The sequence below is a fragment of the Nicotiana tabacum genome, chromosome 5 (genome assembly GCF_000715075.1).
Source record: "Nicotiana tabacum cultivar K326 chromosome 5, ASM71507v2, whole genome shotgun sequence".
Classification (NCBI taxonomy): domain Eukaryota; kingdom Viridiplantae; phylum Streptophyta; class Magnoliopsida; order Solanales; family Solanaceae; genus Nicotiana; species Nicotiana tabacum.
Window position 1 is genome coordinate 10,981,766 of NC_134084.1, and position 14,451 is coordinate 10,996,216.

The window sequence follows — 14,451 nt, forward strand, 5'->3', positions numbered from 1 at the left end:
CAAGCGGCCTTTCCATGCTAGAATTAAATGGGAACCCCCGAGGAGGGGTCATTATAAACTCAACATGGATGGGGCTGCCAAGGGTAATCCAGGCATTGGGGAATTGGTGGAGTACTCAGGAATCATAATAGGGATTGGATTATGGGGTATATGGAAAATATATCACATACCACCAATACCACAGAACTGAAATCTTTACTGAAAGGTCTGCAACTAGCAGAACAAAATGGCTGGATACCACTTGACATCAATACTGACTCAGCTGAAGTAATACAAATGCTACTCACAGGCAACACAACTTATGATCCTATGATTTGTAAATGCAGGTTATTAATACAAAGGATGGACAAGGTGATGGTGAGGCACACTTACAGGGAGCAGAATAGGGTGGCTGATGCACTAGCAAATGAGGCAGCAAATTCAAGTTTTTTGGGAAGAACCAACATACTAGCAGTTCCTCTGTTGTTTGTAAATGATGTATTTTGGGCAGACATCCTAGGAACTGAAGTTGTTAGAAATTTTTGGGCATATAATATTGATACAATTGAACAAAATATGGCAGTAGTAGGGGAACTACAGTACCCCAGCATAGACAGGACTATGCATGTAATTCTATATATATATATATATATATATATATATATACCCCTTTTAACCAAAAAAAGGGGTTTTCATAACTCAAAAAAGACACCAGAAGTTATAACAAGAAGGAAGAAAGAGCTCGTGGATCAAACGATGCAAATTCCTCCGCAAGTTTCAAGCTTCAAGAAATCAAGTTCAAGCTCAAGAACAAAGAACAAATCAAAATTCAAGGAGTACGAGTTCAAACCAAAGTTCGTGCTAGTTGAATTCAAGATCATCGTTCATGGCAACAAATATAGATTCAAAATCAAGATCAAAGACGCTTGAATTTATGTATGGTTGAAAAGAAAAATCAAAGGAATTATAGAGATTGTAACACTCGAATTATTTGAAATCAAATACTACGGTTGTTGTAATATTTTTCGGTCTCGGTTATTTTCTTGACGCAAATTTATTATCTTCACAAACCATTATAAATTTAATTAGGTATAATATTGATAAATCGAATACCAAAAATATTGAACCGGGAATATTTAAAACGGTACCAAACCGACCGTTGGCTAATACCCTTCTAACTCGCTGGATTTAAGGTAATATATTTGGTGTTGCGACAAAAAAGAAGAATCAGAAGTTTGTGTATCTAAATTGAGATTTTCTTTTTAACTGCAGAAAAATAGTAAAAGCTTAAAATAGTATAAAAGATTAAGACCTCCTACTTAACTATAATTTATAAATATAGAGCAGCCATGAAAGGTTTAATCATTCAATAAAACAAGAAAGAAAGAAAAAATTCTTTGTTAATCCTCCTTTGAAGAATCTCTCTTTCTCTCTTCATTTTCAAGATTCATTTCCAAAACCCATTAAACAGAAGAACATCATTAAAACTTGGTATAATCATCCAACAAAACAGAAAAAAATTCTTAGTTAATCATTGTTTGGATTTTTTTTTTCCTCTCTCCATTTTCAAGATTCCTTTCTAAACCCCAATTCACAGCCAAAAACATCATTAAAACCTTGCACCATTCTCTCCATTGCAGCCAAGAAATATAAGGTATATTTTAATTCTCTTTATAATTCATCCATGTAATAAATTTCCTTTCACGTCATTCAATAGTTTTTGAAGATTTTACTAAATGTTGATTTACCTTTCTCTTGTAAGAGGAATTGATAACAAAAAGGCAAGATTAACCCCTTCCTAAACCCCAAATTATATGAAATTACATATCTACATCATTCTTTCAGTATATTTTTTGCAATTAAAATTTCGGCTCTTCATTCAAATTGAAGAATTTTAGATTTATTTATTTGAATTTCCTGGGAAAGGGAAACCTTAGCGTAACAACAAGAGTTGTCGTCATATGACAAAGGGATCATAGTTCAAGCTGTGAAAATATAACTTGCTTGTAAAAATGTAAGGTAAGACTATATATATGGTCCGGTCCTTCTACACTCCGCCTCAAATTGTTCTAGCGACACATAAGTGTGAAGATTGAAGATCGTCTATTCTATATCTCACTCTCTCATGGTTGGTTAGTACAAAAGAAAAGGACATCGATTCATGCAAGATAAAGTATATGGAAATTGAAATTAGTCCTATGACCCCTAGTATTAGGTATAAGCATTCCAACAAACAGAAAGACATAGTTTTGGTTAAGTTAGTGTATAACATGCACAATCCTCATTGATTTGATATTAAATAGAAGGAATATATCCCAACATTTATTTGTGCAAATGGATTTAGTTTTCTTTTTCTTCTAAAATATTCTTCTTTTACATTTAAATATTTCAGGAGGACAACCCCAGAAAGAAAGAAAGAAAAATACATCATGAAAGAAGCTAAAATAGGAGCAATTGTCACCTCAACAACAACAATCATGGCAATGTTGTTGTTCATGATCAATATCTCAAATGTTGCAGCAGGATTTCCAGACATAAAGACTGTTGTGGTAACAAACAACCACAGTAATTACCTAAGCATCCGATGTTTCTCCTTCGACGACGACGGCGAAGTTAGGCATCTGAATAAAATGGGCAGTTTCAACATCAGTGTCAAAATCAGGAAATTCTTCCCTTCTTCCACCATGTACAATTGCTCCACAAACATGGGAACTTTCGTCGCGTTTCGATTCGACTATGAGTGTGTTAGTTATTCAACACCTTGTGAATGGATGTTTGATGAGAACTACACATATCTCTATAATCCCAAGGATGAAGAGTGGGATATTCATGAATATAATCCAAATTATGAGTCTCTTAAAAGAGGAGGAGTCATCAAAGGATATTATGTTAACTAAAACCGTACGTACAATAACATACGAGCTTAGATGGAACAACATAGATAGTGAAGATTCAGATAGTCGACTCAAACTTGTTTTGACCATCAGAGAGCTTCACAAAATCCATGACTACAAAGTGCATACCTAGAGAATGTCTTATAGGTAGGGTAGGGAAAAACTAATGTTGGTTACGACATGTAAGATAAGTAGAAGTGTAAAAATTTTAGGTGTAAGATTTTAGACAAGTAGTTGAAGCTGAGGTCCCTTTCACGGTGTCATCCCGTGATAGGAAATTCAACATGGGACACCGTAAAGCTTCGTGAACAGCTTCGCTTCCTCCTCGACGAATACTCGAGTGGGCAACTTGGTAAGCGAGCTAGGTTATGGTAAGAGTTGTATCCTAACAACATGTATTCGTCAAGTTACATACATATATTTATTGATCGAGTTTATGTTCTGTGTGCTAATAGTGTTAAAAAAAAAGATATTTGTTCAATCAAGTAACTTATAAGGTAATTACAAGTACATCATCTTAAACATTAATTGGTGAAGGAGGACCGTGCAAAACGAAAGCAAAGTACATAACAAACTTCTGTTGTGCATTTCACATTTGCAAGTGGTCACAAAAACGGGTAGATAGAATTTCTCACCCTTAATCAGAGGTCTCGAGTTCGAATCTTGGGTATGAAAAAGTCCTATTAGATGGACTTTACGCGCCATGAATTCGGATATAATTGGACTCCAATATACGGGTAATGTTGATGAATTATGTAATCACATGTCTCATCTGGAAATTTGGGTTTGTTACAAACGGAATACTTCTATTTTTGTTTATTTTTCCTCCAAGTGTAGGTCTGATTCTTGCAACATGTCTCCTTACTCATAATATCACTTGAAATTCGTCGGTCATACTACTTTATACTTAGCTTGTTTAACTAAAATCACCTCAAACTCATATTGTGCTTTTTCTTCTCTTTATAGTATACGGATTTCGTGTTCCCTTGGATTACAAGGTTTATGGCGCCGATCAACGGGGAGACAGAATTTTTAATATAATATACTAGTTTCTATGAACGTGCGTTGCACGTTAAAAGTTATATATAATGGTTTTGGCAATTCTTTTATGAAAGAACATGAAATTTAAGTAATCAGAGAATTATATAAAATACAACAGTTATTTAAATGTCGAAAAATATCACTACATTAGCATAAGACGTGAAGTCAAAATGATTGGACATCGTTATCTGAACCTGCAAAAATGATCAATTTAGCCATGTTAGTTAGATAATATTATTATATACTTATAGTTTGTTGTAAATATTGATATTCCTTTTAAATATGCAGTAATATAATTGTTCGTGCGAAAAAATATGTTGTGACAGATGCAGTTCAACATTTGAAATTGTTCCCCCTTGTACTTTATTTGTTTTCATTGCAAAACACAAGCGTACTGAAAATTATTTTTCGATAAATTTGAAAGGATATTCTTCATTTTCAAGAGGCGAAAGCTGAATAACGCATACTTGAAAGTACATTGACCTATTAAGATTTCTGCATGTTTAACATTGTTGTGAAAACTTCTACATATTATTCTTATACTATTACATAAACTATTTGACAGATCTAAGTGCATTGTTGTTGTCGATGTTGATATCTCTCTTGAAAGTGCAACATATAGTTATTCGTGGAAGAAAACATATTGTTGTAAATATAGTCCAATATTTAGGATGTTTGTCCTTGTGCTTTATTCAGATAACTACAAAACATAAACATACTAAAAATCATTTTCACACAAATTTAAAAGGATATCCTTTAGTTTCGGAAGATGAAAGTTGAATTCATGGATAAACACATACTTAAAAGCACATTGACAGTATCATAAGTTCTGCATGTATGACGTTATTGTCAAAACTTCTATATACCATATGTGGATTACATAAGGTATTCACCGGATCTAAGTTTTTAGTAGCAAAACGAATATATATTTCTTCAAAATCAACCTATATGCATTGGAAGATCAATTTTAACTTAGTCTAAATATATATATACACACACTAACATATGTAAGAAATAATGAACTTGACCACAAACATGTATGATAGACGACCATTTGGTATTAAAGCATTTAAGTATTCTTCTTGGTAGTAATTATTGGTATCATCAATCTTTTGCTGAGTTAAACTGAAAAATATTTTATTTTTACCATAAACTTAGCAATCAACATTTTATTTTAGTTGATCAACATATTCATTTTTGCTAGCTAAGATAGCTCTTTAATTTCTATCATGTAATTTGCACAAATTGCGTTTTAATATAATGATGGACATATTTTCCTTATTAAATGCACTGCTATTACCATTAGGTTGATAACCAAGTGTTCTAGAAGAACAAAATCATCTTTTATTAGATGCACTTCTTCGGTTTCGACACGAAGTAAGAAGCCACTGAATGTTGGACCTGTATTTGAGGCCGTAAGTATAATTTTGGCAAGCTAGCTTTTACACTTTCTGCTTTCGTTAATTTTGTAACTACTTATAGTACTTGACAAAAATTACCTCTGAAACTATTACTTTTCCACCAAACGGTTCATTTATATCCAATGAATCTCTAAAACTCTAGGTAATCACTCCGACCGTTTGACTCTTAGCCAAAAATGTTTCGTCCCATATTATCACATTTGCTTTCTTTATAAATTTAGCACTATTTCTCTTTTTTCATATATTTGTGGCGGTTATTTCAGTTATTTGAAGAGGTATATCAAACCTAAAGTGAGTTGTACGACCTAATAATAAAATTGTTGATGGTACACCATTTGTTCTAATTGCTAACAATAGCATGTCTCTTGATATGACAATTGCAAGTAATGCGTGACATATTAATATTATTTTGATTCCACCGAAGAAATTTATAAAGGATAATCCTGCTATACCAGAGTTAACTTTTTATAATATAGTCTTGAAAGCTTATTCTTGTTCAGGATTTTACTTTGATTGTGCTTTTCAAACACTTGTATGGCCTTCTTAATATTATACTAATCTTTTTTACTCTGTGAACTAATTTTTTTAATTTCTATGGAATAAATTTACGTACCGTAAGATTTTGTTATCTTGAAAAATAATTATACTAATATGATGAATTAAAAAAATAATTTAGTTGGATTCTCTTGCTAAATAATTAATTAAAAGATTTAATTATTTATTTTTAACATAAAAAATTTCTATTGATTAAGATTCCTAATAGTTCATCTCATATTTAAATATATACCCATAATTATAATTGTATCCAACATAAATTTATTTTCAAAGAGTAAAAAGATCGATTTTACATTACACTTTTAGATCTTTTGTTTGCAAAATCATTAATGATATGACTCTTACCAACATTTTTCTTTCTCTTTCTCACACATTTACGGTCTTAAAAACTTTCTTAGTTGTTCTTCAATAATTGGGTATATTTTTCAATAATACATAGAAAAATTAATAATAATAATAATAATAATAATAATAATAATTAAGTAGGAAAGCAATTCAAATATAATATAATAATATATTATCATGAGAGTTTTTTTTTCTCAATCTCAACGCTTTATGCAGTACGTTTAACATTACTTTTATTTATTTTTTGGTATTGAATACTATAGAGCGGTGATGTATTACCAATATGGAGGAAAAATATTAAATATTAAAAAAAATTAACATAGAAATTGTTGGAGTCCAAAAAATAAGTTATTACATTTATGTCTTTTTCCTATGAGTTCTTCTATTTAATATTTTAGGGCTATTTTGGTCTATCAATATTGTATTCGTATTTTTATAATAATAAGAAGTATATCTTTAAAGTAATAAAATTACATGGCTAAAAATATGTCCATATCCGGAAAGTAATTATACTAATAGGAAATCTAACGTATTCCTAAAGGTATTAGGTTTACATGCTAACATATAGTATTATATATCTATGTCCGAAACTAATAAGTCTTTTTAATACTTATTTTTCTATTTTTATATTATTACTATTGATAGCTTCAATTGAAAAAAACTCCTACACCCAATAAATTAAAGTCTCGTTCTTGCTTTTAATTCTTATAGGAATCATTGAAATTGTTTTAAATTCTTATGGGAATCTACTTTAATGGTTAAAAGTTAAAAAAAAAATACCACGAAGTTTTAATTGATTTCACAGTCTAAATTTTTGGAAAGTCATAAATATGACTATTCTATCCAACAGATTTGAAAAATAGTTCAATATTTGAAGGATAATAGGATTCTTAAAGGTAATCATGTTGGACTCCTAACTTGTAGTATTATGTCCTAAACCTAATAGGATTACAATGTTAATATCTAAAATTCCAATTATGTCCTTTATTGTAAATTATTATGCTTAATATTAAAAGGTTATTTTTGTAAACCAATATTTTATTCATGCTTTATATATATATATATACATATATACATATATACATACACACACACATAAAAAAAAGTTTTAACTTTATATATACAATATAATTTTTCGATGATGAACTCCTTTCAGTCCCCTAGCTCCGCCCTTGCTGCCGACTTCCTATGTCATAAACTTCCAAATTTTGTTCCTTTTTCTCTTTTTTTTAAAAATGAAGTAGTATTTATTGGCTTTTATATCTAATCTTTTTTGGTCCCTCTTTTCTTTTTTTTGGCGAATTTTGTTGGATGATGTATAATTTTTATTTCTAAGTTTAAATTATATGGTATAAAAAGAATTTACATTATCAATCTATTTAAAAGTAGAATACGTTTATCAGGTTAGGGGGGGGGGGAATTCGTAAAACACTACAGTTACGAAATTAATCAATGCGAAATATAGGCGAATACAACCAAGACGAAATACAAGAATATAGAAAAATAGAATACTCTCATTAAGAGTCGAACTCAAAACCTCCACTTATCAAGCGAGTGCTCTAACAAACTAAGCTATGAGAGCTTTTTGCTCTTTTTTTCGGTTCAAAATAGTTGATCTTTTGTTTCAATACAGATGAATTTGCTATAAAATTAAAATATAGCTATGAATGGTAATTTTATAAAAGTATAGCTGCAAACGGTAAATACAATGTATATAAAAAAACTACATTTATCATCAAATATCTCCCAACCAAATATTATCTATGGGAGCTAGAACAAAGAATACTATCATGAATTTTAGTACTTAGAGTTGTCAATCTTTCAAGTCGTCCTTAAGACCTTGCACCATTTGTTGTCTATACATAGTTAAATGTGAAAGGGTGAAAAATCTAACTGACACAGTGAATCATGTCTGTCAATGGTTGCATATAGCCCTTTATTGAGGGCTCTGATCAGGAGTAATTTTATGGTGTGCCTCATATAACTGACATTAGTTGTGTGAGGTATCTTTTAGTCTCAGATATTTGTGGACTCATATCTTATACATTTGGGTCCACAAAATTCCGAGACTACAAAGTTGTGAGACAAAAAAAAAAAAATCGCACACAACTAGTGTCAATTGTGTGAGGCACAAAATAAAATTTTTCCTCTCATCCGGAAATAATATTTCTGAACTTTCGATCAACATGACATTCATGCCTGTTTGATCAAGCCTTGGCACTACCAATTTGAGATCTCCAAGCGGAAAATACAAAAGAGAACTTTCACGAGAGCAGCAGGAGTACTGGCTCTTATGTCCTTTCCTATTCACTTGAAATATACTCGTTGCTTTTGTACTTGATGGCTTCTAAAAATTATTAAAGTAATTTTAATAAGCGCAAAAATAGAATATGTTGTAGGAGACTAATTTTAATGGTTTTCCTAAATTTAAACTCGTAATACTATGATTCAAGTTTTAGTTAATTAACACCCCCAGTGGCGGATCCACACTATTAGTTACTTTTTCGTGAATTCAGTAGGTATGGGCCAAAATCCATCTTTAGTAGAAATAGTATCAGTAAAAGATTCTTGGGACACCACGTGTCGAAGTGATCTAATTATCATCAAAGGTCGTTGTCGATGAGTCGGCAAGGCGGAAGTCGAGGAGATATCATCGAGACCGAGGTCGAGTGCCTTTGACAGACTTATAACGGCTAGTTTTAAGATAGGACTTAAAGGAGAATAGTCTAGTGGATAATCTCTGAACTTGTACTATTAGAGTTTCTAGGAATATGTTCCTATAAATAGAAAGAGACACAATGATAGTGACAGGTGATATTCATTTGTAAGTAAAGAAACATCACCTTTTCACTAAGATTCTCATCTACACTTTTCCACTAGATCCGAGAATAACTCAGATATTCAAAGGATTGTCCGTCACTCATCATTCTAAGATTCTCATCTACACTTTTCCACTAGATCCGAGAATAACTCAGATATTCAAAGGATTGTCCGTCACTCATCATTGTCAGAAAGAACATTCACTGTTTACACCTGGGTGACTCATTCGTTCTTTTACTTAAATGTCATTTATTGTTATTCATTGATATTAAACGCTACATTATTGTCTTTGATTTCTGGAAAATTTATTGCATGTTGCCGCCTAATCCAAATATACCTACATAGTAATTGTTACACTTTCAAGAACTCCATCTTAGGGATATTATTATTAGTTAAAATTAACCTTCATTTATATAAATTTAATTATTTGAACCAAGATAAATATTTATTGGTCAAACAAGTAGCTTTTGCTCATATATATGTGTGTGTATGACTGTACCTAATTATTATTGTAGTATTAACTTGAACGCCGTTTTAAAAACTCATATGTAAAAATCAAATTCTAGATCCACCTCTAAATAATCTTCTATAAATCGGTAGGATTATGGCGGTATATTTGGTGATGCGACAAAAAAGAGGAATCGGAAGTTTTTGGTATTTAAGTTTCAAAATTGAGATATTCTTTTATTCTTTCGGAGGCTCAAAAATAGTAAAAGATTTAGGATTTCCTACAAGAACTCTATCCCTCTTGTTTTTTTTTCTTTTATATAAATATGCAGAAGTAATGGAAAGGTTTAATCATTCAATAAGCCAGATTTAAATCATCTCTTTCTCTCTCCATTTTTAGGATTCATAAATATTTCTCCTAAAATATTCTCCTTTACATTTTGATATTTCAGGGAGAAAACAGGAAAAAGAAAAGCAATATTTACCATGAAAGGAGCAGCAGTTATAGCCACTATCACCTCAACAACAACAAACATGACAATGCTGTTGTTCTTCGTAATCGATGTCTCAAATGTAGCAGCAGGATTTCCAGACACAAAGACTGTTGTAGTAACCAACAACCACACAAATTATCTAAGCATCCGATGTTTCTCCTTTGACGACGATGGTGAAGTTAGGCATCTGAATAAAATGGGAAGTTTCAACATCAGTGTCGAAATCAGGAAATTCTTCCCTTCTTCCACCATGTACAATTGCTCCACAAACATGGGAACTTTCGTCGCCTTTCGATCCGACTACGAATGCATTAGTCATTCAACACCTTGTGAATGGAGGTTTGATGAGGAGTTCACATATCTCTACAATCCCAAGGATGAAGAGTGGGTTATTCATGAATATAATCCAAAGTATGAGTCCCTCAAAAGAGGAGGAGTCATCAAAGGGTATTATGTTAACTAAACATTAACAGACAAGCTTAAATAGAACAACATAGACAGTGAAGATTCAGATAGTCGACTCCAACTTGCTTCGACCATCAGAAAGCTTCACAAAATCTACGACTAAAGAATGTACCTAGAGAATGTCTTATAGATAGGGTAGAGAGAAAATTAAGGTTGGTTATGACATGTAAGATAACTAGAATATTTAGTGAAAGATTGTAGAAAATTGTAGCTGAAGCTGAGGAAGGGGAGCTTTGGCGTATCTGGTAAAGTTGTTGCGATGTGACCAGGAGGTCACGGGTTCGAGCCGTGGAAATAGTCTCTTGCAGAAATACAGGATAAGGCTGCAAGGCTGTGTACGATAGACTCCTGTGGTCCGGCCCTTCTCCGGACCCCGCGCATAGCCGGAGCTTAGTGCACCGGGCTGCCCTTTTTCGTAGCTGAAGCTGAGGTCCCTTTAGGAATTCAACTTGGGACACTGCAAAGCTTCGTGGATAGCTTAGCTTCCTCATAAGCAAGCTATGTTTAGTATGTAATAGTTGTATCCTATCATGTATTCATCAAGTGATAAATAAATTTATCAATTAATCCACACTTTGGTAGCCACATACAGAATTGGTACAAAGCCTTAACCAAGATGTGGCAATTAACTGATACCACAAGCCGATTTGGGACTCCCTTTCCATCAGTCATTGTTAGGAATGCCTTCTAAAACCATGAATATAATTGTGAAAAAGGAGCAAAGAAGTACCACAATGTCAACATCTCGTTGGAGTATGTGGTTATATCTCAGCCTCCCTTCTTGTTGTGTCATAGTTGTGTTTTGAGTTCAAAGATTTAAGATGAATAAGACTAGCTAGGCACAGAAGTGAATCCAAACTTAAGCTTTCTACCACTTCTTTGGTGCAGTGAAACACGTGTTTTATCTTCGTCTAGTATTGTCTTTCCACGTTCTGATTCCTTCCAACGACCTCAATTTAGGACGATTCTTCCTTTAAACTTGAAGCAATCTCTATAGGCCAGCTCTGTGACATGTCTTAGTATTTACCAGCTTATAACTCACAAGTTACAACCAGAGGATTTCAAACTTAGTATTTGGATCACAGTGCATTTGTTATGTTTGTTCTCAAGAGAATTCATCAGCAGGTTGCGCATCAGAAACATACTCTTCCAATTTAGAGAGCAACATAATCTCATCGAGCATTCTATATATTGCCCGAGATTGGGGGTGTGAGTCATCAGCAACCACAAATTCGTAAAAATTACCATCGACCTCCATCAAACTATATCCTGGATTCTTCTTGACGCCTTTAGCTCTCATCAAAGTTCTAACCATTCTAACATCAGCCCATTTCCTCTCATCTGCGCACAGACTTGCAAGAAGCACATAAATACCACTATCTTGAGGATCTAATTCTATAAGTTTCTCCGCAGCGACCTTGGCCAGCTCAACATTTCCATGCATCCGACAACCATTAAGCAGAGCACCCCAAACAGCTTTATCGGGTTCCATTGGCATTTGTTTTATAAGATTATAAGCTTCTTTCAGATGCCCAGATCTACTCAGTAAATCAACCATGCAAGCATAGTGTATTACCTCAGCCAACAATCCATTTAATTCCATACTCCTAAAGTATTCCCAGCCTTGATTGACCAATCCACCATGAGCGCATGCCGATAAAACACCCACAAATGTGATGCTATCGGGCTTGAATCCCGTACATTTCATTTGTTCAAAAAGATTGAGGGCCTTCTCGGCGAGCCCATGAGAAGCACATCCTACGATTACTGAATTCCAAGAGACCAAATCTCTTTCTGGCATTTCGTGAAAGAGATCTCGAGCAACATCCATGCTTCCACATTTGCCGTACATGTCTATTAATGCGTTTGCCAAGATCACGCTGTATTTAACCCGTTTTTGCTTAATATAGTAATCATGAATTCGTCGAGCAAAATCCAAAGAACCAGATTGAGCACAAGCAGAGAGCACAGAAACCAAAGTGCTCTCTATGGGAACCAAACCTTGTTTCTCCATTTCATGAAAGAGTTCAAGGGCCTCCCAAGGTCTATTATTTTGCGAGTAGCACGCAATCATCGCAGTCCAAGAAACTATATTTCTCTCAAGCATATCACTAAAACACTTTTTGGCCATGTCTACCTCCCCATTTTTGGCATAACCGTGGATCATACTTGTCCAAGAAAAGACATCCTTTATTTCCATCTTATCGAAAATCTCTTTAGCCATAGGCAAACAACCACACTTCACATACATATCCAATACAGCATTCATCAAATTAAGACTGCATTTCACACCTCTTTTCTCCACGAGTTCATGAACCGATTTCCCCAAACTCAAATCCCCCTTCAACGAACACGCAGAAAACACCGTTATCATCGTTACATCATTAAACTCAACACCATTTGAACACATCAACTCAAACAACCCCAATGCCTCATCAACCATATTCCTCTTCACATACCCATCAATCAAGCTAGTCCAGGTAACCACATCCCTTACAGGACTTTCATCAAACACCTTCTGTGCATCGACCACTTTCCCGCTCTCTCCATAAAAATGAATCAAACCATTCCTCACAATCAAATCATTGAAGAATCCAACTTTCCAAATCCTACAATGCACTGAACCTCCCACCCCCTCCAAAACACTACACCCTTTCAACACAAAAACATAACTCCTCTTGTCCATTTCAACACTTTCCCTTACCATTCTCCTAAAAAAACAAAAACCCTTTTCAAAGAGCTGATTTTTAACATAACCTCTAATCATAGTATTCCAAATATACACATTGGGTTCAAGAACTTCAGAAAACAAAGCATTTGCATAGTGTATATCCCCATTAATATCCAAAGCACAAAAGGATATGAGTCTACTGATTGGAAAAATGTGAGAACTTATGCCAGTGTGTATCATTTTGGCTTGAATTTGCTTTAGTTGTGACATTGAATTGCAAGATTCTATGAGGATAAGAGTTGGGTGGGTGATTACAAGATTTGGGTTTTGGTTTGAGTTCCATTTTGGTTGTGAAGAAAACAATAGCTTGTGAAAATGAGGGGAAGACTGGATTTTTTTTAAGAATGGAAACTGTGGGAATTTCATAAGAATAAGGAAAGAGGTGAGTGTTGTTCATTGATTCTGCAACAGCTCTTTTATGAGTGCTCAACAAACTGTTTTTGGCTGGTCAAATTTTTAGGAGGCAAGAACCAAATGTGTACCTCTTTTGCATAGTTGAAGACTTAAGGGACTAATTCGGGCTTATTCTCATAGCATTTTATCACATAATTGCTCATTCTTTTATTTGTTTGCTAATTCTTGTATTTGTTATAGTATCACATTGGAATGGTAGTATACTGATATTTACTGTACTGCAATTGAAGTGGTAACTAACCGTTGTAAAAATCAATACATATCTATATTAGGGCCGTTCAAAATCGAACGGTAACTCTTACTCGAACAGTAAAAGTGGCTTATTGGCTTATATCGGGTTATCGGATTAACAGTTGGTAAATGGATTGAAATTTTATAATTAATAGTTATCGGTTCGGGTGCTGATTATTCAATTTTCTTATCAGATAAATTGTTAAGTGTTAACCCGTTAAGAATTATTATATTTATATTTTTACCCACTATGAAGCAACTTCTTAGCAACTTGAGCTTCAACGTCATCGTAATTTATTTTTGGGTAGGACTAGGCAGATCTAGATAGTTCTTGATACTTTTCTGCTCAAATAAATCACTTAACTTGGTAACTGAAGCAAAACTATATCAAGAATTTATGTTAAGTGAATTTCTATTTTTGATTAAGGATCTTCAATTGTATTTTAGCTTGCTTATAATAAAAGAATTAAAGAAGAAGAAGAAGAAGAAACTACCATTAACAATGAGAGCTTCATTAGCATAGTGAAGTGTGATTGTGATTAGATCATTTATCTATTATTTACTGTCTTGCTTACGTATGTAATTTTTATTGTCCATTTGATTTAGCCGATAAA

At 33.3% G+C, this 14,451-nt stretch overlaps 1 protein-coding gene across 1 annotated transcript; it reads right to left on the reverse strand.

Annotated features, from left to right (window-relative positions):
* Positions 1-8,735: 8,735 nt before the first annotated feature.
* Positions 8,736-13,675, reverse strand: LOC107765991 (pentatricopeptide repeat-containing protein At2g22410, mitochondrial-like). The gene has a single exon (XM_075253336.1). The coding sequence runs from the start codon at positions 13,556-13,558 to the stop codon at positions 11,567-11,569; it is 1,992 nt and encodes a 663-aa protein (XP_075109437.1). The 5' UTR covers positions 13,559-13,675; the 3' UTR covers positions 8,736-11,566.
* Between the last annotated feature and the right edge of the window lie 776 nt (positions 13,676-14,451).

Bases quoted from the DNA above. Each gene is read 5' to 3' on its own strand.
- LOC107765991 (XM_075253336.1), bottom strand. From the start codon at position 13,558: ATGAAATTCCCACAGTTTCCATTCTTAAAAAAAATCCAGTCTTCCCCT.